This window comes from Spea bombifrons, chromosome 1, assembly GCF_027358695.1.
Source record: "Spea bombifrons isolate aSpeBom1 chromosome 1, aSpeBom1.2.pri, whole genome shotgun sequence".
NCBI lineage: Eukaryota > Metazoa > Chordata > Amphibia > Anura > Pelobatidae > Spea > Spea bombifrons.
The window spans coordinates 89,923,666-89,948,151 of record NC_071087.1 but is presented as its reverse complement, the minus strand read 5'-3'; the positions used below and the strand labels follow the sequence as shown (position 1 = coordinate 89,948,151).

The window sequence follows — 24,486 nt, the reverse complement described above, 5'->3', positions numbered from 1 at the left end:
TCACACACAAATTACACATCCATGCTCACACACACATAATTACACATCCATACTCACACACAAATACATAATTACACATCCATGCTCACACACACAATTACACACCCATGCTCACACACACACACACACAATTACACATCCATGCTCACACACACACAATTACACATTCATGCTCACACACAGACATTACACATCTATGCTCACACACACACACAATTACACTTTTATGCTCATAGACATAATTACACATCCATGTTCACACACAATTACACATCCATGTTCCTGTACAAGGAGACAGGAACAAGGGGCCACATGAATTACACTGGGCTTCCTAGAGGCACGGGCGCTGTCACAGTTGCGACCGCTGTAGTTATGCCAGTGGCAACCGGCAATACAATAAAGTATCAGAAAAAGTAAGCAGGACTCTGGATTGTTTAGCAGGAAATTAGGTGGTTCTGCCTTTTTACAGATCTCTAGGTCAGACCTAGGGCACAATTCTGGGGACCCCATCTTCAAAAGGATATTGACATATTAAACAGAGTTCAGAAAAGGGCTACTAAAATGCTGGATGGTTTACAGGAAACAAATAATATCCAGAAAGACTAAGAGATCTCAATAGAGTGGCAAGAAAAAGTAAATTAACCTTTTGAAATTACTTGGTTTTCTACATTAAATCACAAGTATAGACAGAATTTCCTTAAGCTAATAACACACAATGCTAGGTTTTCACGACCTTATTGAACACACCCACTAAACCCTCAGTGCTACTGGAAAAAAGTAAGTGAACATTTAATAACTGGTCTAGCCTCCTTTGGCAGCAATTTGAAGACCATTCTTCCTCAGAGAATTGCTTAAGCTCAGCCATATTCATGGTTTAAAGGGCTCTCTTGAGTTCATTCCACAGAATCTCTAATTGGTTAAGATCTGGGCTCACACTGGGCCACACCAAAAGATGGATTTTTTTTAATCCATTCTGTTATAGATTTTCTTCAATGTTTACTTAATTGTCCTGCTGCATCACTCAAAGTCTATTGGGCTTCAGCTGGTGGACAGCCACCCTGACATCATCCTGTATTATACCTTGAAAAACTTCGAAATTCATTGTCTCCTCGATGATGGCATGTTGTCCAGGAAATAATGATGCTCACTCCACCATTCATCACCGTTGGAATGATGCTTTTATGTGTTTTTACAGTGCTCTTTTTACACAATATGCAGTCCTGTGTGTCCTCCCCGAATAATTACATTATAGTTTCATCAGTCCACAAAATGTTTTCCCAGCAGACTTCTGGGCATCTGTGGACAGATTGATGGTAGATCTTCTGAGATTTCCTTTTTGTGAGGCATGGTTCACATCAACAGATGCTTCTTGAGAATAGCAAAATGGTTGAGTGTTTTTTTTTACGTCAAAGTAGCAATGAAACATACCTCCAATCCGGTTTCATTGATTTTACTCCAGGTTTGCTTGACTTCAATTAGCTTTTTAAGTGATTAGTCTAAGGGTTCACAGAATATTTCCAACCCACACTATGATTGTCTGAATGATGTATTCAATATGGATAAGGACAATACAATAATTTCTGTGTTATTAAAACAGATTGTGTTTGTTCATTATTGTAACTTAGATGAAGATCATATCCTATATTTTTAAACAAATTTATACATAATTGTTGGTGATTCCAAAGGGTTCACATACTTTTTATTGCCACTGTGCATAGTAGCTTGGAAGGCAGAAGGGAGTAGTGAGATGTGATAGACACATTTAAATACTTAAGGGGTTCAACAAAGTATAAAAGCAAAGTTAAAGAAGAAGACATGTTAAAACAAGAGGTCATAATCGAAAACCAAGATGTGATATTAGTAAGGAGGTTTTATTTTACAGAGAGGGTAGTACAAATAGTGGAACAACCTCCCACCAGAAGTGATCGAGTACAGTAAGGGAATTGATACATGCATGGGATAGGCAGAAAACGATCTTGAATCTAAGATAAGACCAAGAACTAATTAAGGTCTGACTCTGCATCAAGAAAAAGGGCAGACTATATGGGCAGAATGGTTCTTATTAAACTCTATATTTTTATGATAGGGTTAATTTCTGGGGATGTGAATTCTAGCCAACTGACATTTGATGATTAAGTGTCTCAAATAATGTTACTTTACTACTATCACTTTATTGGTAGAAATGCCATTTGACAAGAATTGGTCACATTATAACCAATTTTTACTGAGTTCAAAAATGTTTTACTTTGCTGAAAATATCAGTCCTTTGTCTAACCTCTTTTCTCTGCCCTTAACATGGCATTGAATATATTTGAGAGGCAATAAGGTAGTTTTCGCTACGGTTTTTGAGTGCCAGCGCAGTTTACTAAACAAAGGTTTTGAAGTACTCTCATGAGAGATTAATGTTACATTTTGTTAACATGCTTTGGATTGTAAAATACCAAAGCAAAGACAATGTTTAGATAAGCTTTAAAATAAAAACTCAACAAAAGAACAATTCTAGAAGTAGCAGTCATGTTTCTCAGTAAGTACCTCTTCTCCATATCTCTTTTCTAATGAAAGTAATTTGGACTGCTTTTTCTCATAATGCAAAACATCTATAGCGTAACATTTTATGTAGTTTTTATTGCTTTGCTGCAGCATAATGCATTTTGATGCACTATTAATCATAGCTCTACTGTATATTGTTATCTTACCAGGGACTTACAAAAAGAAAACAAGTGTGGTTTTTGGTGAGTGGGTAGATTCCCAGGGTCACATAATCTGACTCTTTAGTAGAGTATATCTTGTCCATGACATTTATCATACATCAACAATAAAATATGCTAGGAGAATTGCAAGCAAAAAAGACATTAAAAAAGGCTTTTGAACAGCATGTCCCAATTGCTGATCTTACCCTGGGTAATGGTGCTTTATTGAGAATATCTTTACCTGTTATGACAAATCAAGGTTTTCAAATCAAGAATAAGGTCAGAAACATTTGGTTGGCGCCATTACAGAAATGCTGCAGTAGAACTCTTATGATGGGGTACCGTTTGCACCCCTTAGAACCTACTGGTATATCCTTAAAAGCTATGCCAATATGCCCCTTAGGGTGTACAGGTACATCCTGACTTTGTTGCAGCAGCAGGAACAACTCACTGCAGCTATGCAGGACAGCTATTGACAGCCAGAACTCTCCCCTGCTTGCAGAAGCCGAATGATATTGTGTAATGGAGCTCTGTGGGAGCGGCACTACACCGTTATACGAGAAGGGGCATTTCCTTCCAGCCAGTGTCACTGTTGACAGCCACGAGAGGTTTACTGGAGAACAGGAGATACTCTGATTTCTCCCCTAGTGGCTGATCACAATACGTGCAAGGCTTGCTGAGGACAGTCTGATCAACACAGACAGGTCAGAGGGAGGAGAGAGACATAAAGCTAAGAATATATAATTTTTAAAAAGTACCCCAATCTCTGTTACCTACCACTACAAGTAAAGACTTAGCAATATATCAGCACCACAAAACAACTTAAGCTAGTAGTATTAATAAATGTGTAATATAGGGTAATATGTAAAGTAAGAATGTGACCATCTTGAACATATCACAGATACGTATGTTGGGTATTACTATATTCAGGGGATGTTGTGTAACATAAATTGGGTCATTGTTCAGCTGTTGCACCTACTGTGTAGAGGAAAAATTGCAATTTTCTTTCAGTATTTTAGTATAGTTTACATATCATTACTAATTGGTGTGTTTTATGTTTATCTATAAATGTAAAAGAAGACCCTACTTGTCCTGAACAAAACAATGTATAATTTGTTTGGGAACATCAAACTCGGAAAAGGAGAATCATGGATTAACAAACATATGGTAAAAATCACAAAAAAACTCTGGGTATTAGGGTTTAACAAAACTCTGGTCCTGAATAAATTAAAGGATTAATATTTGAATAGACTCAGGGTCAGATCATGTAGAACATTCAGAGGTATATCTATGACCTATTACCATTTATTCCCACGGCACAGCCGATATCTGGAATTCTATAGTTAATCATTCCATTAACATTTTGTTAAAAAAATAAAAGGACACAACATTTAAAGGAGATGTATTCTGCTTAGAACAGATGTATATATATAATCAGGAAATGCTTTTGTCTTTATAGCCTGTGAGAACCGGTGATGGACGGGAATCATCTGTCTATAAAATAAAATCATTCTCTCACAGTATTGTACAGCTAGGAACAGTATTGTCCAGACCATTCAACGACATTTACCCAACCACGGTTTTACCTATTCCCATGTATAAGCTAGAAATCTCACATGGTACAGAACTCACCTTGCCACTTTTCATAACAAAAATTGAGCAGAATAATTTGACATGACCTAAATCTGTACCGACTCAATTTACATAATGCGGCACCTTGTAAAATGCATTCCTGATTGATTAGCATGCCAAAGTTATAGATCAACATATCTACATCAGGAGGTTGTTGAGTTTCATTATCAAAAACATGCACTATCCTTCTACATGCGCACTATATTGTTTTATGATTTAATCCCTCATGTTGGAATAGGTCAAAGTGACCCTGGGAAACGGAAACGTATTATCTCCCTGACATAAACAGGGGATGTTTGGTACCTATGTGAAAAATAATGGTAATAAAATATGGAATCAAATTAAAACAAGACGCACCATTGCACTACTGTACCAAATATTATATGCAGCAAAGTTTGAAGGAAAGGTTTACAACTTAATCATTAAAAGCTCCAAACTCTCCTCCCATGTGACACTAAATGGGTGGTCTCCAGGTTGAAGAAGTCACCAAACAGGTGGTCTCCGCGAGGTAAAGAAGTCACTGAGGGAACTTTAAATTCCTTTTAAATTTCTTTTTCACAAGGTCATATTTATATATATTTCATATTTATATAGGGCCATCGTCATATCTGGGAACTCTCCGGGTCAAACCCGGAGAGTTCCCAGATATGACGATGGCCCTATATAAATATTCCCGGGTGAGCGCTGCTCTTCCGCTTCTCCGGGTCAAGACCCGAATCCTCCAGGACGCGGGAGGGGAGTGTTGACACGCCCCGCTCCCGCCCATTTTTTCATCAACGGGACCGACCATTTTTCCATCAGCGGGACCGCCCACCAACATCAGCGGGGCCTACTTGTTTTTCTTACATTATTGCATCTAAATGAAACATATCTATTAAAATACACCATTACACAGGAGAGGAGTTCCAACTGCATAAACAGAGAAGTGCAGAGAGTGTTACTCATAATAAGCACCTATCCATAATCTCTATCCCGTTATTAATATATGTTTGCCTTGAGCAAAGTGACATAACACCAGTGGGAACGCAAAAGTACAGCTGGCATTATGTCAGTCAAACCTAGAGATTGTCTAACGCTCTGTGTGGATTATTATTACCAGATCCTGTATTCTCTGCGCTGACCAATATAGGGATACTATTAATATAACATGGAAATCCATTAATTGCTTTAAGGTATATTAAATATAAAAATACATTGTAGTCTACTATTACATTATATAATTTTCTATATTTTTCTCGGTCTTAAACCCTTAGGTGTATCTGTGTTCCTAAAACCCTTCACAAACCCTGAAAAGAAGATACGTGAGATAAGCGCACTGCAAGAGTACGCGGCTCCAGTCCATGGATGAGCAAACACGACGTGCCATTGGAACACAGAAGTGATGGTTACTGATGTTTACTTAGCACTTATCTAATTTAACAGGGGAAAGGGTATGGACCATTTCATTTGATTTGAAAGGACAAAATTAGCTTTTCTTTCAAAAACTAAGAATGGTAGTGTAGACATTTTTGATACCCTTCCCCCTGTTATATTAGATAATTGCTAAGTAGTTCTGCTTCAAGCTTCTTTTAACACAGACAAGTATCCTTGCCAAATGCATCTCTCAACTTTGCACAAACTTCCCAATATAGGAAGCATTACAGCCATAAATAATTCAGTGATAACATTCTGATCCACAGTCGGTAGAATATTTAAATCCTGTGCCCTATTTATAGACTCGATATGCCCATAAAGTATTGTTAATATGATATGCCTTTAAATTGCAGACTCTTATGCAGACAGATCGCAGCCTTTCGCGTTTGAAGGTATGGCATGCTGTAATAATAATAATATGTAGAAATGGATGGATTCGGTTAAATGTTGGAGTTATGGTATCCATTTCTAAATTTAGGCAACATAATTTAGGATATCTTTACCTCCTGGCAAGTAATGTCTTTCACAAGGACCATTAGTAGAACCAGTTGGTTGCCACCATAACGAAGTCACAATGAAATCTTTATGTTGGACTACTAACACTGTAAGTGCTGGGGGTAGAAACACATTATCCTCCATGAGACGCCTAGGACAAGTTAGGCTATTCACAGACCCCTTTTATGCCGAACCATGCATCGCATAACAACATTTTGTGGTAAAAGCACAAAATCAATCAACAAAACATATTTTCCCTCCATCTTTTTCCTCAAAAAAACAAATAGTAAAAGTGACAGAAATTAAATTGTTCTCTAAAATGTTTATGAAAATGTAGGAAAAATTAGATCTTTTGTGTCATTAAATGCAATAAATATATGTTTGTAAAAATGTTTTATTTTATATACATTGGGGGTGTTTTACAGTAGGGGGTTATTGTGAGGTCATAACCCCTAGGCCTTTTAGATTTTTTTGTTTCACTTCTTATCCTGGCAACAAGCAGCCATAAACACTAAAGTTCAAATGTTTGGGGTCACTTAGACATTTCCTTGATTTGTAGTTCTACCACCGCTGCAAGGGATTCTGGGTAGGCATATGCTTAACAATGATCATCTTTTTTTTGCTTCTAGATGCACATATATATTTCGTGACCTGGGACCATATAACCACACAGTCTTGTGTTTGAAACACCACACACGTTTGCATGCCTGATGAAATCTCAGTCCTTTTATTAACTTCTTCAAGACAAAGCTCACAATGCATTGTCATTAATGGGTTTAAGGACAGGGTTAGGTCTGGCAAATAAAACAATTTAAATAAAGAAGACAAAAGGTTTAGATGACTATAGTTTGGCGGCTTATCCCCTGCCAACAAAACCAGACGTTTTGGAGAGAAATGCAGCCTCACTCACTGCTTCTTTCCTCTCTCTCTCTCTCTGAATCCCTGCGTGATGCTGAATAGCCGTGTATATATATATATATATATATATATATATATATATATATATATATATATACTAGCTAATAAAGCCTATTATTCTTACATATCAAAAAACTCTTTATAAACAACATTTGGGGTATAAACTATTTTACTTGAGAGTTCCAAGCAACCCTAAAAGGTATGAACAATATTCATCTTGACTACCTTTTCAGCTGTAGCTCTAGAAAAACTGACATACAGTTGTCGTGACTAAATATGTGTTGGGGAAAATATATTCCATTCTTAGTTAAAGTGTGACCCTGAATAGGTCTAGGCAGGGGCGTAACTAGAGTATTTGGCCCCTGGGGTGGATCCTGTATGTGGCCCTCCCTACCCACCAAAAAAATACAGGCCCACGTTAGGTAGTTGTCGTGGCACCCCACTGATGAGTGGCACCCGGTGCGGACCACCCCCCTCGCCCCCTTTAGGTACGCTACTGGGTCTAGGGCGTGACACTTGTTATTAAGCAGTGAAGTTTTACATTGAAGGTAAGTGGGTATTTTGCCTTTAATTTAAAAAGCTGTTAAAGCCGTTACCGAGCTCTTCCGTTTGAAAACAATGCAATGGCCTACTGCGTTACTCAGTTACCCAAGTCTGTCTTATTATATATATATATATATATATATATATATATATATAATATGTGTGTATATATATAGGCATCTGACTTTAACAGAAGTCTTGGAGCAGCCAATAAGTGTCATGAAAGCTCTCCATTGAAATCAAGACGAACGCCTGCTGCACAGGAAATAAACGGCCACAGCGTTCGCCGAGCCTATAAAGAATAGCATGGTGTTAAACATCAAAAACACCCAATCCTAAACCAACATAGCCATACTGATACCGTACATTATTCTGTTTCAGTGAAATGTATTTCCCAGAACTCAGTTGTGGGCTGTGAACATCTCAATCACATATAATAGTTTACTGACGCAAAAGGCTTTGGTTCAGGAGAACAACATGTACTTTTTCTCTAGGCCACTGACTTCTCCACATGATCCTTGCCACAATCTAATTATTCTTGCTCAAGCAGTCCATCTCGTTCTATCTCATTCCCCCAAAGTCCTGATAAACTGAAAACTTGCAAGAAGAAAGGCCTTCTTTTCCTTCTGTACCAGTAAATCTTAATATTATTCCCAATTTGACTGTTATTGTTCATTTTCCCTTTAACAGCGCAACAGAATCGGCTGCCGTTCTATAAAAAAAGTAATGTAATGTAAAACATATATTTAAAGCACATGTAGATCATGCATTTCACATTTTTATTGGAGTACATAAAACACACATTATGCAAATAATAAAAAACAAATCAGGACCGATGTGAAAATAATTGATTTTGAAATTATGTTCATAAAAAAAGTTGTCCTAGCATGTATATAGTTATTTCCCCTTTAAATATTCCACGTTTGTATTTACTTTGTAGCCTTGCATGTGTTTTTATTTTATGGCAATATTAACCAGTTGGCTTCTGTAGATGTTTATTAGCTTGCAATTAAACCATTCTTTAATTAGCCTTTTTTTTCTCAAGGTGAGGGTTTCTTTCTGTAGACTAAGCTTCTGATATATTGTTAGATCTTTCTTCCCACAGATTTATGTATTATATTCTTTAAACCGTTGTTTAAGAGTAAGTAGCAAGGTCTTCGAACATTTCAAATCCATGCCTTCACTATGCATTTTGAAGCGCCAATGGCGGTGAGGTTCCAATCCTAGAATTTTGACATAGTGCCACCTGTCCCTTTTTACAAGGTGGGCTTACCAAGGTTTACCCTTAGACGCATATAATTAAGGTGAGTTGAAGCTCCCGCTTTACTGAATAAATTCCCATGTAGGGAAGTCCAGCCCTTTTCAAAGGTGAAGCTATGCAAGTAGATCAATCATGAAAGCACAGTTAAGTCACATAGATGAAATGGTAAATTGCTCTTCATCTAATTTGCAACTAACTGGGGTGTGTTCAATAAGCTTCTAGCTGGATAAACCTTTTGGTTTGGCCCGTTATAATGCATAACACAGTTATTGTTCTCATGATTTTCATAATTACCCCTCCCCACTAAGTTGACTCTTCCATATTGTTAAGTTTCTGATTCCTGTTGATTGGTAGAGGCAGCCTTCACTGAGGATATACTTTATACTAATTTAGCCCATTCTTGCCACAAATCTCTGTTTCCCCGAGACAAAATACTACCTTATTTTAAAACCAAGTATATTTCCAAAACAAGCCAATTCACCAACAAACTGCACACTTCTCTGTGCCTACTTTTCATGCTTTGCTGTGGACCCGGTGTGTACAGCAGGACACAGCAGAAGGAAGTGTGAGGTAATACGCGTGATGTCATGTTACCTCGCACATCCTGCTGCTGGTACAGCTCTATACACTGCATGAGCGACACAGGATGATGGTATGTATTGTCTGTACCCCACTCCATGTTTAACACGGCAAGTCACAGACATTGGAGGAAGGTTGCAACAAGCCTATGCATACATAACCAGCCCATAACACCAGAATCTAACAATATAATTGATTGTTGTTCGATGCAGTAGGATACGGATCATACGTAAGAACTATATTTTATGACTGCTGTACCGAAGAATTGATAGCTACTATTTTTATCTGGCCGCCAATCCCTTTTATATTTAGGAATTAAATAGAACTGTGTTGAATTTCCAAGCCCATTTAATATGTGTGGTTGTTTCAACTGATCGTTTAATTGCTGTATGAAGACAAAAGACATTTTTTTTGGCCGCCTCTAGAGCACCTAAATCATTAATGCAATTTTGGAAAGTACTTTAATAGTAATATTTTAGGTAAGAATTATGCGTCGTGGGAGGGAAGCCATTTCTACAAATGCCTGGTGCAATTAAAGCTTGAATGATGTTTATTGTAATCAACATCCTCCTGTCCTTATGCAAACTATAACCCATGCATTGTTTCATTGTAGAGAAATATCATGTTGTAAGATTATTTAAAGTGGGTTTTTTTTTTTACCAATGAGACCGATAAAAAAGCACTGGTGAATTTTGTGGCTATCAGCTGTTCAGCAGCAACATCTAGACAACGTAAAATATAATAACCCACATATATCTTGTCTTGTCTTTTATTACATCATTTTATACCTTGATATATTACCACCACCTTGACACTAGCACTGTTAATAGCAATGCATTTTATTATAATGTATAGGTTTATTGTTATGTTACTAGTTACAAAGAAAATGATTCTATCTATAGGAAATGTGTTTTAAACTGATTACAAATACATAAATATTTTTACAGGCTCTCATATCTGGTTAAACCGGGAGCGATACATTTTCTTTATACTTTTCTGCCGCTGTACAGGAGCACCGTGCCCAGAAAGTCCAAAAGAGTTCATAACGTATCTTCCACGTGTTCTGTTTTAAGTGGGAATGTCCAGGTTTTTAGACACAGTCTAAAGCTTTCGGAGGCAGTGGTGATCAGGGAGATTAGAGGATCACTCACTGAGCTGTAAAATTAATTAAAGTTTTGGCTTTTGCAGCACAGACCTGAATCGCAGCACCCATGTGGCTACCTATCAGTGTATTGAAGCAGTGTCCCAATATGATGTCATATCCTGGCGTTCTGTGTCAATACTTCACAAGGTTGCTAAATAACTATAGTCAGTTGTTGGTCCTGCTTCAGCCCCCCACTAAATATGCTGCCACCCACCTCTAACTGTGTCTGCCCCACCTCTGACCATATCCTCAACAAAGGTACCCTTTTTTGGGCACCTGAAATGCTGGGGTTATGTCATACCAGGAAATGCAAGATAAAATTGCTTCTCCAGTATGATAGAAAGCAGAATTGTCATTTAAAACATCATATGCGGAGATAGGCAAAGTGTCCATACAAGAACACCAGTGTCTGTGGTAAGGTCCATAGAACATCTTTAAATTGTCCACCACAGACCCCAGTAGATGTCCACCATGAGCATTGTTGGTGCCTACCCTCGGTCATAAGCTATGAAACATTTGATTCCAAATACCCCAAGTAACTCAATTTTCAAAGCAAATATCTTCAATGTCAAACACTTTATTGCCATGCACCTCCTTATTTACCATATTTTACTAATTAAAGGACCATTACAGCCTTTTCTTTATGTTATATGCATATTGGCCCCCCTTTTGTTTCCTGCACATGCTTAACTGCACTACAATTCTAGTAGCTCCTATTGAGATCAGTCGAAGTAGCAGTAGCCTATCATGTTTGCTATCTTTGCTATCTGAACACCAATGTTAAACTAGCACACGTGTGATTGGCTGCTACTACTCCTGTTGATTTAAATTGGCACTCAGCTCCCAGTGACTTTAATGGGTGTGCTACTGAGGATGTGAATGAAGTGTACTAAAGTATGCTTCCTGTTTACACATTTTGGTTTCAACAGAGGCAGCCGAGGAGGTAAACGAGAGACCATTTTTGTATTCCAATAATTAAGGAATGTGTGCATTGATTTGCATCAGTGATGTACACTGATGGTTATGAAATTATGAATGTACAAAGTTGTTCTCAAAGGTCATCTTATGTGAAACCTAAAACATTTTTTTTGGTCATAGCTGATGATGCTATAACCCAGCAACTCAATGACTTCCTGCTTGGGAAGAACATTGATCCTCCCAGCTACCATACACTTATTATGTTTGTATATGTATATATGTATTCATATGTATACATATGAATACATATATACATATGTGTATTCATATGTATACAAAAATTAGCATGCATGGATGCACTATTATCTTTGTGGCGTTGCTTTCCATTTTGTTCCTGTGGAATGTATTTAGATTTCTCAAGTCAGGCATGACAGAGACATTACTCATAATCTACAGGGAATGAAACCAACTTTGCAAATGTTTGCTAAACAGCTTTATTCCTAAAGCGGAAATTAATGGATGACTTGACACTCATCGCATCGAAAAAGGCAGATTCTGGAAATGTATACATATTAACACACAGATCCCTCCTGGGTGGTGATAAATATTTACATTTCCTTTCTGAAGACTTCCTGACCTTTACCGTCTTTGATGACAGCCTATTTTCTTAATCATTCTCTATAATATTGCATACACTTCTATTTGTGTTTTCTTTCTTCTTTTTTTCCTGACCATTTTCACATAGTGGGTTTTTTTCCCCCACCAATTAATCATTACCAATTACCAATTAGTGAAGGAACCTCTACTTAAACTAATGCCTAACATTTTGAGATGCTTTTTATAAATGCCAATGTCTTCGAGTACAAGCATCCCTAGTTCCTGAAAAATGTTCTGTCTATCTCCAAAGGTCCACATTAAGATGTCCAGGCGTGCCTACAAACATTCAAACTGTTGCACCATCAATCCCCAAGTCAGTTCCCTATTTATGTAAAATTACCATTTTATGGGTTTTTGCTCCAGCTAAGGTAATAAAATCACACCGGATTTAACAGTCCCATAGGCCCTAATAAAACAGACTCCTTGGTACATTGGGAGCAATATTCTTTTTTTTTTTTAGGAGTTTTCAAACTTTTAATTGGCATAAATGTTGTGAACAAATAAAGATTTAACTCAATAAGCCATGGCGCCGGATGAACTTTAAGTATAAGTGTTACTTAATTAAACTCTGTTAAATAGTGCCAGTAAGTCAAGGTTTTAGGGTCTCCTGCCGGGTGCCCTAAGAGTAATTAAAAGGTGCCGTTAATGAGAGAAGGATGCTACTGTATCATGACAATATAGATGCTGAACTTTAATGACAGCGGGTTGTTTACACTTGTGACTTTTATTACAACGCATTATGCAGAAATGATGAGAATCACAAAGCATTGCCTACTTTATGCTACTGGCACCTGTTTTCAAAACACTTTCCTTAACCCCTTAAGGACAATGGGCGGTCCCTAAACTCATTGAAAACAATGCATTTTGAGCCCGTACATGTACTGGCTTTGTCATTAAGGGGTTAAGCACCATACAGCTGCTTGATACAGAAGACTGAAAGCACACGCTGTAGATAAAACTTAATTAGCCATCGCCAGCCAGATGAAATCAATTCCTCCAGCATCATATAAAACCTTTTCTGGACAAGTGCTGGGAAATAAACTGATTTATCAGGGAGACATTTGTAAACTTTTTTTTTTTTTTTTTTTTTTTCTTCTTCCAAAAACAGTAAAAACTTTCCAAGCTAGGCAAATGACATCAGGCAGCTTTTAAATCACGTTCAAAGTGATGATGAAACAAAAAGTGTATCGCCTCCTTATTTCGTTTCATTTGGTTCTTTCTTTGGCAACCGTTACATTTCTCCTATTGTAAAGTGTGACAAGATGATTTTTAAAGTGTGATAGATGATACATAGTGTATATATATATATATATATACATAAATATTTATAAAAGCACTAAGTAAATGGCAATTATATATATATATATATGTGTGTGAGTCAGTGTGTGTGTTAAAACATATGTAGGGATGTGCACTATAAATCTGTGTGTGTATGGGTATATATATATATTTTTAAATATATATATATATATATATATATATGCTGTATATATATATATATATATAAACATACATATAGAAATACTATGTATCATCTATACTTATTGTTGACTTGAATCTTACATTGCATGACAGCAGAAATGTGACAGTTTTGTATCATAATCACATTGAATCTGAATTGTCCACACTGCCTGGTGTCATTTTCCTTAACTTGGTGTTTTGCAACATATCGAAATCCACTTTTCCTTTTCATACATATGTATACAGTAGTGTATATCTTTCAACCAAGAGTTTACAGTGTGGTTAGAAGAAAAGACTTGCCAAGGTCACACAGCTATAACTGAAGGGTCAGGGCAGACCTAATGGGTGAACTCTGTATGGGGTCCAATTTAATATTATATATATATATATATATATATATATATATATATATATATATATATTTAAATATATGCAGTATTTTCAAGATGGATCGAAACATATATCAGTGTCAACCATTGAGAGTACAGGAATGCTGACATACAATGTAAGGAGTCCATATGTTCATGTGGCATATCGCTGCTCTCATTGCCTGTTTGGGCTATATTTATATATTTATTTGGTCCACATGACTATACCGCCTACATACTAAAAGTCTGTTATCTCACCAGGCAGGCATTTAAAGAGTTAAAGTATTGCGACTTTACTAATAGCGCTGTATGATTATATTATAGCGTTATGATGTGATCGCATTAGATCGCTTATTTTATGTTAGCGCTCGCACATGGTTTGATGACATAAAATGATTCCTCACCTCACTTTTTCTGGTAAAGTCGCTTCGCACAACGCTAACAACCGGTATGTGCAGGGTGGACGAGATGAGCTCCAGCTCCAGCATCTCGCCCTTGGTTTGGGGGAACGCCAGGATGGCGCTAACCCCCTGGACCACCACGGTATGGCAGACACTCTGAAGGAAGGACACGGGGTCGCTACTCCAAGAGGTGCTGGTTGAGGAGGAAAATGGGAGGATGGGCAGATCTCCTAGCCCGGCTTCTATAGCCATCACCACCTCCAGGGAGAGATTGTAGGGTAAAAGCCCCGGCACCCGATTGAGATTATCCACTGCCAAAAGTAGGGCATCTCTGGGAAACAGCAACTCATCTCCACCTCGGTAGCCAATAAAACTCCGTGGGCTATGGCTCCACTTTCTCCCCACCTTAGGTCCATCCGAGCCGCTCTTATCTTCATCCCTTGGTCGCCCATCCATCCCTTCAACCTCATCCGCATCTTGGCCACCGTTTGAGACCAGCTTCTGAAGCCTGGGGTCATTTTCGGTCCAGGCACGGGAGTTCTGGCTCGGAATGCCTCTGGTTCTCCAGGGCTGAAGCTGGACAGCGCCGATTCTTACCGTGTGCCCGATCCTTTTGAGGATCTGACAAGGCTGAGGGTGTGAGGATGAGCCAGGGACCCTGGCTAGCACCAGAGCACAGGGAATCAGCAGGCAGACCCTGCTCAGCGCCAGGCACCACCAACTCAGTTTCAACATCACTGGCATCGAAGAGAAAGGAGGAGGGCGAGAATGACCGGCTTTAGTGGAACAGTCAAGCCTGAGGTCCTGAAGCAGAAGACAAGTCTTCACCAGCAGAGCGCACAGGATTCCAATAACCTCATCCTCTCCCCAAAAGTTCTGAGCTTCTCTCTCGCTGGACGCCTCAGCAGCTCCAACAAACATGAGCAAATGAAAGCAAGAGTAAGAAGGGGCTGAAAATAAAAGAATTGTACCACTTCAAGGGGCTCTCTCTCCGCCTTTAGCCTCCGCTGAACACATTACAACAGTGCAGATGGCGATCGCAGCAAACTTCTCCTTTAAACGCCGGTTTTAGGAGCCGCACGAGTAAGGATCGCTACAGGAGTAAGGAGCGCGCACGATCTCTTGCATCTCTGTCATATCTTTTATTTTATTTTTTTAAAGCTTAAAAACAAGATGAATGGCAATCGATGCTCTTCCTAGTAAGACACGCACAGCGCATTAAAGTAATCGGATGTCTCCTTTTAGTAAACAGGTGTAAGAATCTTCCTTGACAGTCCAAAAGTTGCGCGCTGCCAGGAGCTTTCGCAGTTAGCTACGGCCGGTCGCTTGGCTGCGCTAAAATCCCACGGAAAAGCAGAGGAATCCCATGCTAGGAGGCGCTCCCTCCCTCCACCTGCTTCTGCAACGCAATGGTCACTGGGATTTGTAGTCCGTCGCGTTCAACTATGTACACTTAGGAAGAGCAGCAAAACTACATTACCCACAATGCTCCTAGAAAAGCCATCATCTCTCATCTTGCTGCAGTAACCAGCCTGAGTAGAGCTGGTGTCTCCTGATTTCTTCAGATCACTATGAATCAGTATTCCTTCACATAAGTTGACTACAAATTCTCCTTCACTCCCGAACTACATTTTTATATAGTGGTTTAGTCCAGGAGTAATTTTGTATTGTTATTTGTATTATATTGCTTTTAACATATATTATTATTATTATCTTTTATTTATATAGCGCCAACAGTTTATGCAGAGCTTAATACAATACATATATTCAAGGGGTCTGACAAGACGAGAATTGACAGACAAACCGATACATTAGGTGGAGAGAGCCCTGCTCGCAAGCTTACAATTATTTTCTTTTGCATAATAATATCGCTCTTACCTTGGAGTACCATGGATTGCAGGACCATGTCCCAGATACTCCTTAAGACGTTAAGACACCCGTCAGGGGTGTGATCAAGGGCGCGGTAGGCCAGTGATGGATGAAAGGTTTAGTCGAGCAAAAGTTGAGGATAATAAAGAAAACAAGCAGAAGAGAGAGAATAAAGAAATAATGAATGTAGAAATACGAGAAGAGAAACAGAGTAGAAGAGAAGGAGAAAGAGACAGAGAAGAAAATGACTGGGGAGAGAGAAATGACATGAGAAGAAAGAAAGAGAGAAGAGTGAGACAATAAAGAAAAGGGAGAGGAGAAAAATGAGAGGAAAGTGAGAAGGTGGGAAGGAGAAAAAGCTTAGAGAAGATATTTTAGAGTGGAGAGAGACGAAAGAAACAAGAAAGGACGGAAGAGAGAAAAAGAGAAAAGGCGTAACCGCCGACCCATTGTTTCAATGGACATAAAGCAGTGAATTTGGGACTTGCTTCTTTGTTTCGGGACTGTCCAGGTGCAACTGTACTCTTACTTTGCAAAGTATTTTTTCTTCCCAAACGCCAGGACGCTTCACTCATTTAAATATTTTGACCGTTTTAGACAACCGCACTAAACTAGCCACAAAAGAAACAAGCGGTATATTATTGAGGACATATTTTTCATCAAAGAATGTAATGAATACACTTGAAGTATATCAGGCAACAATTGCTCCATTAGAGAGAGAGGCATTCAGCTCCAAACTGGCTGAATTATATATAATTTGAATATAAAATAGCCATTGTTTGTACCAGGTGGTAATAGTCACAATTTTCTCGAAACAAAAGAATACATGTACATTCAGAATGATTTTATTTTCACAGAAAGGTTTAAAAAAATAAAAAAAATAAAAATTTTTAGTTTAAAGCTTTTTGAAATGTAAAACTCTTTGCAATATATTAAATAACCATGTTACTTTGCAGTATTATTTCCTGCGCATTGGGCTCTACCGTCATGATGCAGGGAAGGCTATTTCCATATAGTGATGTGCTTTATCCTGTTTTGTCGTGATAACTAAACCGCTGTCTGTCATAAGTCTTTGACTACTATTTCAATTTTAATTAACTCAAATAGGTCAGCCATTCAAGCTGTAAAAATGAAATGCATCCAATCAATATCAATATAGTTAAAATCATTATAAAGAGAAAAGCAAATAATTGGATGAGGGGACTGGCGTCTTTGCATACCTATATTAAAAAATACTTACTAGGACATTTTGGTGATGGGGACTATAAAAATCGGAGGTCTTGTCACTATAGCAACCAGTGAAATGTTCCTGTGTTTTGGTCCATTTCTTTTGGTTGCTCTGATTGTAAGACATCTATTCAAAGTCTAGAGGCACTTTTATATGTAATCCCTGGAGGACGCGCTTGGCTGGCCCTGTATAATGTATAGCTATATCAGTGAAATTCCTCAACTTTCATCACTAAATTGAGTTATGCACTTAGCAGGGCTAACTCAGCCCTTCTTACTGGTGAAACATGTCAATGTTGGCCAAGGGAGGGCCGGCACCTTCTGGCAAGGAGGCGATGGCTCATCGCACCACCCCGGTAACTAACATGCACTAGCACAGGTATTTACACTCATGCTAACACATACATGCTCATACTAACACACGTACAATAACACAAACATATACACTTCCATACTAACACACTTTTACATGTTAACACACCGTAAGCTGACAAGGAAACTATCTTACATCAGCCAAATAATGCAGGTTCGACAAGTTTCCTGTTGACGTGGGATGTACACTGTAGTCCGCTTTGAGATTCCCTTTGACTATTGGATTGATATCTGAAAGACGGGTAGAGGTGCAGAAAGTATAACCCCAGATTCTGTATGAATAGTCTGTCCCTTTGATATATCTATTCCCGAAATATTATCTGGAAGGTTTGAAATTAGTATCTCAACCTTGAATATCTAACTTTTCCCTATTAGCGTTCAGCTTTATACGCTGGTGCACGTCACCATCCAAGCCTTCTACCATGACACATCCCTTTGTATATTTTGTATTTTGTGAGTTTCCTTGGAATAATGATATCTGTACATGTCTCAGTCTGTCTGGGCCCTTCCAGTACACCCTATTGTCCCATTAAAGTCAAAGCCCCATATGCTGTCAGGCCCGTAATGTGGAGGACCCTGAAAAGCAATGTTGTTAATGCGGTCTGGGGCATTTTCCAATAGTTTAGTTCTTATCCATGGTTGAAAATGCTCAGCGTCTGGCCCTGCCCATATATCCCTGAACATATATAACCCAATTGTGGGATCAGATAATGGATTTTGAATAACCCTGTTAACACACACTATTTCTCTTGAACTTTGGGTACCCTTAGCCCATATGTGGCAGGGCTTCTTGTCACTTAATGCAGAAGGAGCTTCTTAAACCAGTACTACAGAATCCCTAGTCGGATATAACAAAGAAAATGAGTTGGCGGTATCAAGTTTATCTGCAACCATACTATGGGGTTGAAGCAGATACTCCCCAGTCCTATTGCTTCACAACTGATTAACATGACTCCATCACATAGGAGCCAAACCAACAAACCTTCCCCAGGGTTTTGTTAGAACTTGCAAATAAATAGGGTTTATTGTTCAAAAGGTATAAAAACAAATCTCTCTGGTAGGTTCACTAAGCGTGGAGAAGCCGTTTCAGCATGAACCAATGTCTACAGTTAAGCGTACAGGTTACTGGACACCCAGTAACTTGTTCCGGGAGTGCTTCGAATGAATAACTGCACAACAGGTTGTGTTATACTCTCCAGATAAGGCGGTGATAGCACGTGCCTATCAGAATGGACAGTGGGACACAGTCCAGCAATCGCTGTCCGCAAACACTGTGCCTGTGTGCAAATGGAATAGACACTTGTGCAAAAAAACAAGGAAAGCAAGGAGGAATATGAAAGCATTAACTAAAGACAAACAGCTGCATGAGCACTAAACAACCATAGAAGAGCCAACTCCCATCACACACACACTAATACATACACACTCATGCAAACACATACACACTCACGCTAACGTACATATATACATATATACTCACATAATCATTCACCCACTTAGTTTGCCTGGAACTGTGAGAGCATCCACACTTTTACCACAGGTCACATTACATCGCCTTCGAGAGTTTGAAGAATTGTGGTCTGGCCGCTGGGGCATTTGTCCCCTTGCCTGATTGCCCCTGGTGGTGGCCTTTTATAATGAAGTGAGCAAGTCAAATTCACAATACTCCTGCCAACTCTCCTTTTAGTTTAGGGAATAGTGAATTCCTCAGTAAAGGTTGCATTGGATTACTACTATAAACCCAAGTAGTGTAGTAACAAGTAGTAACAAGTAGGAACAAGCTTCCTGTGCTCTGTGTGGATTATTTTAGTATTTTTTTTACAATTTCAGCTAAAAGCACTTTCAAATATAATGCAGCAGCATAGTGGCAACTACAAAAATACTTTATATTAATATTTAAGTGCAAGAAAAAAAAACATACTAAATATTTTATCATGAGACTATGAGAATCAAGATAATAATGTGATGTGATACTTTTCCGTTTCCATATTCTGAGCTGTAAAACATAGGATTTGGAAAGGTGACAAGAAACGTGTAAATAAACAATGATTTTGGCAGTTGTGAGAATTAACCTTGATGACTTCTTGTTCTACTGCAAAGATACAAAGACATGTTTTTCTATGGGTATAATGGATTTCTACACATAATTTAGATTTGACTTTATTTAAATATTATTTAAAAAACACAAAAAATAAAGAACTAGCATACATTTTACTTTTAAAGTGGGTTTAGTATATACTATGTGGTCAGAACTATTGGGACACTTGACCATTACACCAACAGGGACTTTGATGACATTGCATTCTAAATACATAGACATTAATATGTAGCTGTTCCCCCTTTGCAGATTTTGGAGTGTTTCTGTGAGATTGTCTTCCAATTCATCCAGTAGAGCGTTTGTGAGTTCAGGCATTCATGTTGGACGAGCAGCCCTGGTTCTCAATCACTGTTCCATTTCATCCCGAAGGTGCTCAATGGGCTTGAAGTCAGAGCTCTGTGCTGATCAGTCAAGTTCTTCCACACCAAACTCATCCAACCATGTCTTTGTAGACCTTGCTTTGTGTACTGGGGCACAGTCATTTTGGAACAAAAAAGGGCCTTCTCCAAACTGTTCCTACAAAGTTGGAAGCATAGCATTGTCCAAAGTGTCTTGGTATGCTGAGGAAGATATATGCACAGTATACTACATAAGCATATGCAATGATATTAACAATATATATATAACAATATATATTGTATTACAAAGTAGTATTATGGTTCTTATGATCTGTATGACTATTCCTCCCCGTTACCTGCCCCTTGTTGTTCAGCTGTCAGTCTTTCCCACAGCTAGGGTAACATATTCCCTTACCTTTAAAAACAAATATCTCCATAACAGTTACACTGATTGAAAAATGAAATGCAAGCTATACACTCTTTCCATATAGAAATTCAATTATGTTATGCGGAGGTTCCCTTTCATCCAGCTGCAAAGCTCAAACGATTGGTATCGTCTGTTTTATTGTTTTATTTATTTTTACAAGATTCACAAATACTAATTATACATTATTTTCCGCCTGCATGCAGCAATATTATTTTTGGTTGGAGCGAAACATGTAGTACTGCTGAACAAACAAAAAAAAAAATATTCAGAATTCACAATAATGGAGTTGTGTATATGTGAGATTACTGTATCCATGACCTGAATTTCCTCACAATACACCATCTCATCTTGGTATTGTTAGAACAAAGAATATTGCCCTAGGCTTACAAAGAGTGGATTATCCATTTGTTTAATGCAAGCAGCTAGCACGAAACATAGCCCCAGGTGAGTTTACAGTAAGTCTATCATTTTACTGAATTTAGCCTCTCAGAATACATCTTCCTACTTTTATCAGAGATAGTCTAGTGGTTTCAATTCAAATACAATTAGGGTTTACATATTACTACTTTTTTGTTATTACCTTCTTTCAATTTCAGTTGAGCAGTTCTATTAAAGCTTGGCCACGTACAGAGATGTATACAGGTAGAGAGGTGAGTATTTTTATTTATTTAGTTGTATTTATTTGAAGAATCTTTGTAGCTATTTCTATGACCTCACATTTTTCCTTTTGACCATATCAAACCGGTGAATGTTTCAATTTACAATTACAATTTGCATACTGAACAGTATGAAAACATAGATTAGACCTTCAGAATGTTAAGGTGTCTTATCTTCTAAAAGCAAGCCCTTGGTGGATGGTCTGAAAACCATATGTTATGCTATGAAGTCGCTTAATATAATGTATTCAATCATACCGGACTAAGATGAAACGCTGGGAAATTACTGCGTAAACAGAAACCTGTTTTTTTAAATTTATTGTGGAATTAACATTAACTCTACATATAACCATGAAAACCGACAATTACTACATTTAACCCTTTGCGTGGAATAATCTGCTTTGGAGGCTGTGGGAAATGGACTCCAAAATGCAATTTACATGTAAATATCCCTGCAATTGTAGTTTCAATATACTGTGTAGATCTTAAGTCCATTACTTGCCAACTAGGTAGGCTACCTGGAGCTCTTCTTCTTCCAAGGAAGTGGCTTCATAATTGGGTGGAGCTAGCCCCAGACAGCCTTTAGTAGGAATAAACTGGGCGGGGAGTAGGGAAAAGTAGGTGGGGTTACGCAAAACATGGTCAAGCAGCTGTGTAACCAAATACCATTCTCCAGCCAAAAGAATGAAGAACATGACCCAGAGACCCAGGGCTTCATTTAAGCCAAACTCAAAACATTTGCCAATTTCTTAAGTGAAATATAAAAAATCTTTCAAGACAAGCCTAAATGACATTGTACTACAAAGATTGATTTACAGTAAAAGAAAAATTAGGCTTGTATTTAAACATTTTCGTATTTTATGATCATAAATTATTTATGATGAATATCAAGCCAATGTATGAAATGTATCCATTAGTGAATATAAATCTGAAATAAGGATATGTACTGAATTATTTTTGATCCAATAAACCAGTACCCGATTATCTGCTATTTTTTGGCTCAGTAAACATTACTATATTCTAAATTCTGATTATGCTTTCAAATGTTGGTTCCTATTGTACACAGTTTTAGTACCTATAAGATAAACTATCAAGCTTTAAGCACACCTTAACAAATGTATGAATGATCTGTTGGCCCCCATGAGAGGAACAGTAAGTTAAGTGAAGGCAAAATGAATGGGAGGAATAATCATTCCAATATTAATTAATTATGGCTTTTTATGTTGTATACTGTTTTCTATACATATATACAAGGGCACTTTAAGGACAGCTGCAGGATACAAGTGGCCACATGTTATGGCTTTTTATGCTCACACAGTGTGCCGGCCGGCATATTGATCAGGTGGCCATACTCTGTAGCACACGATCTGCCACTGGAATGGTTGAATGGGTGTGTTTGAAGGGATGTTGGCCAGGGGCACTCCAGGGTTTGTTTGGTGTGGGAGAGGGCCAGTCTAGGGCTGCATATTAATTGCTCAATCTGTAAAGACTATTAATTAGGTATAAGGCATAATATTTGGGAAAAGTGTTTTAGGGTTTCTTCCCTTAATGAAACTGTTCCATGTGCCCATTCCTTTCCCCAAAATCATTCTTTTTAACTAAGTTCATAAACTTTGCAAGACTAAAACAGGCATACTCCTTCTGTACAGCTTGACTGCTTAGGGCTTAGGCCCATAGCCACCCAAAACCTTAACCTGGCACTGCCCTTAACCTCCCCAATAAATACACAATACAACATTGTGGGTAAGGGCATAGGCCACAGCTTTATTTAAAAAATCATGAATCAGCACATCATAACCTTAAATATCCTGCCAGCTATCGGGTTTACCGACAGGCAGATATCCCAAGAAATTACCAAGAGCTCTCGTTCTGGGTACCGTCAGACTCCACAGAACTCGTCTCCCCAAGCCTTCTCCGGACGCTGGATATTCCAACGAAAAGGGCTGGCCATGACTCCCCGGCTGTGACTACAAGAAAAACAGAAAGAAAAAACAACACCAGCAAAGGAAGATACATCACATGAACAAAGTACACAGGGTTGGAGGGAAGCTTGTTAAGAGTGTCAGGACGACAAGGTAAGACCCCTTCATTCCTCCCCTATACCTCCGCAACAATGTTGCACAAACTTTATAAAGCAGGATAAAATTAATTTTTGACCCCAGGCATGGCCAGCAGTCATGTTCCCCCTTCCTGGCTGGCCAGGGGGCTTCTTTCCTCTAAGTACAGCCCTTTTGTGTTGCAGTCATAATATCTCTGCAGCTCTCCTGGACCATACAATCTCCGCACCACATCTAAGTACCTTCTTCATGCTCAGCATGCTCCTTGGTTCCCCCAAATCTCTTGGTTCTTTCTACCGCTTTTCCTTGCATGCTTTACGTGAGATTAAATAGGTGGATTAGCAGATCTGAACGGGGGATCAGCATTCAGACCATCTTCATGGCATTAAGTGATCACCACTTCACAGGACAGTGAGACAGAGCCCCAAAATATGTATGAATCAAGACAGCTGTCATTTTCCTTTATAGAACAGCATCTTTAATAGATACATAATAAATACAGTTGGGAATACATACCTTGATCACTTACTTAACCCACGTTTCCAATGATAATTACTAAATCAGTATATGGCTAGAAATATTTATTGAAACTGCTTTTGCTGTAGTTCTGGGTCCAGATGAGTAGTTGCGTTCAAGTACAATATCATTTGGAACGTTAACAAACAAAAAATCTTGCAGAGGACTGTAAAATGACACAATTAACAGTAACAGTAATGTCACAATTAACATTATGATTTGCCGTATGTTGTTTAAAGAACAATAGACTTTGCGTTCATAGAAATGACAAGAGTTAGTATGGCCAATTTTTCTAGAGAGCTTTATTTATTGATTTTTTTGCCTGCTCTTAATGTATTGCAGAATGCCCCATCTGTTCAACTGCATTACATGCCGACCAGATATTTGGAATGAAATCAGATTTTTTTTTTAGAGTTCTGTAAATATATATACATTATCTTAAAGAT

General features: G+C 38.3%; 1 protein-coding gene across 1 annotated transcript in view; it reads right to left on the bottom strand.

Annotated features, from left to right (window-relative positions):
- GRIN3A (glutamate ionotropic receptor NMDA type subunit 3A) overlaps nucleotides 1-15,965 on the bottom strand; it is an 83,458-nt gene extending 67,493 nt beyond the window's left edge. Inside the window, exon 1 of the mRNA XM_053465859.1 lies at nucleotides 14,484-15,965. Coding sequence (XP_053321834.1) covers nucleotides 14,484-15,401 — 918 coding nt within the window. The 5' untranslated portion in view covers nucleotides 15,402-15,965. The remainder of the gene's footprint in view (nucleotides 1-14,483) is intronic.
- Between the last annotated feature and the right edge of the window lie 8,521 nt (nucleotides 15,966-24,486).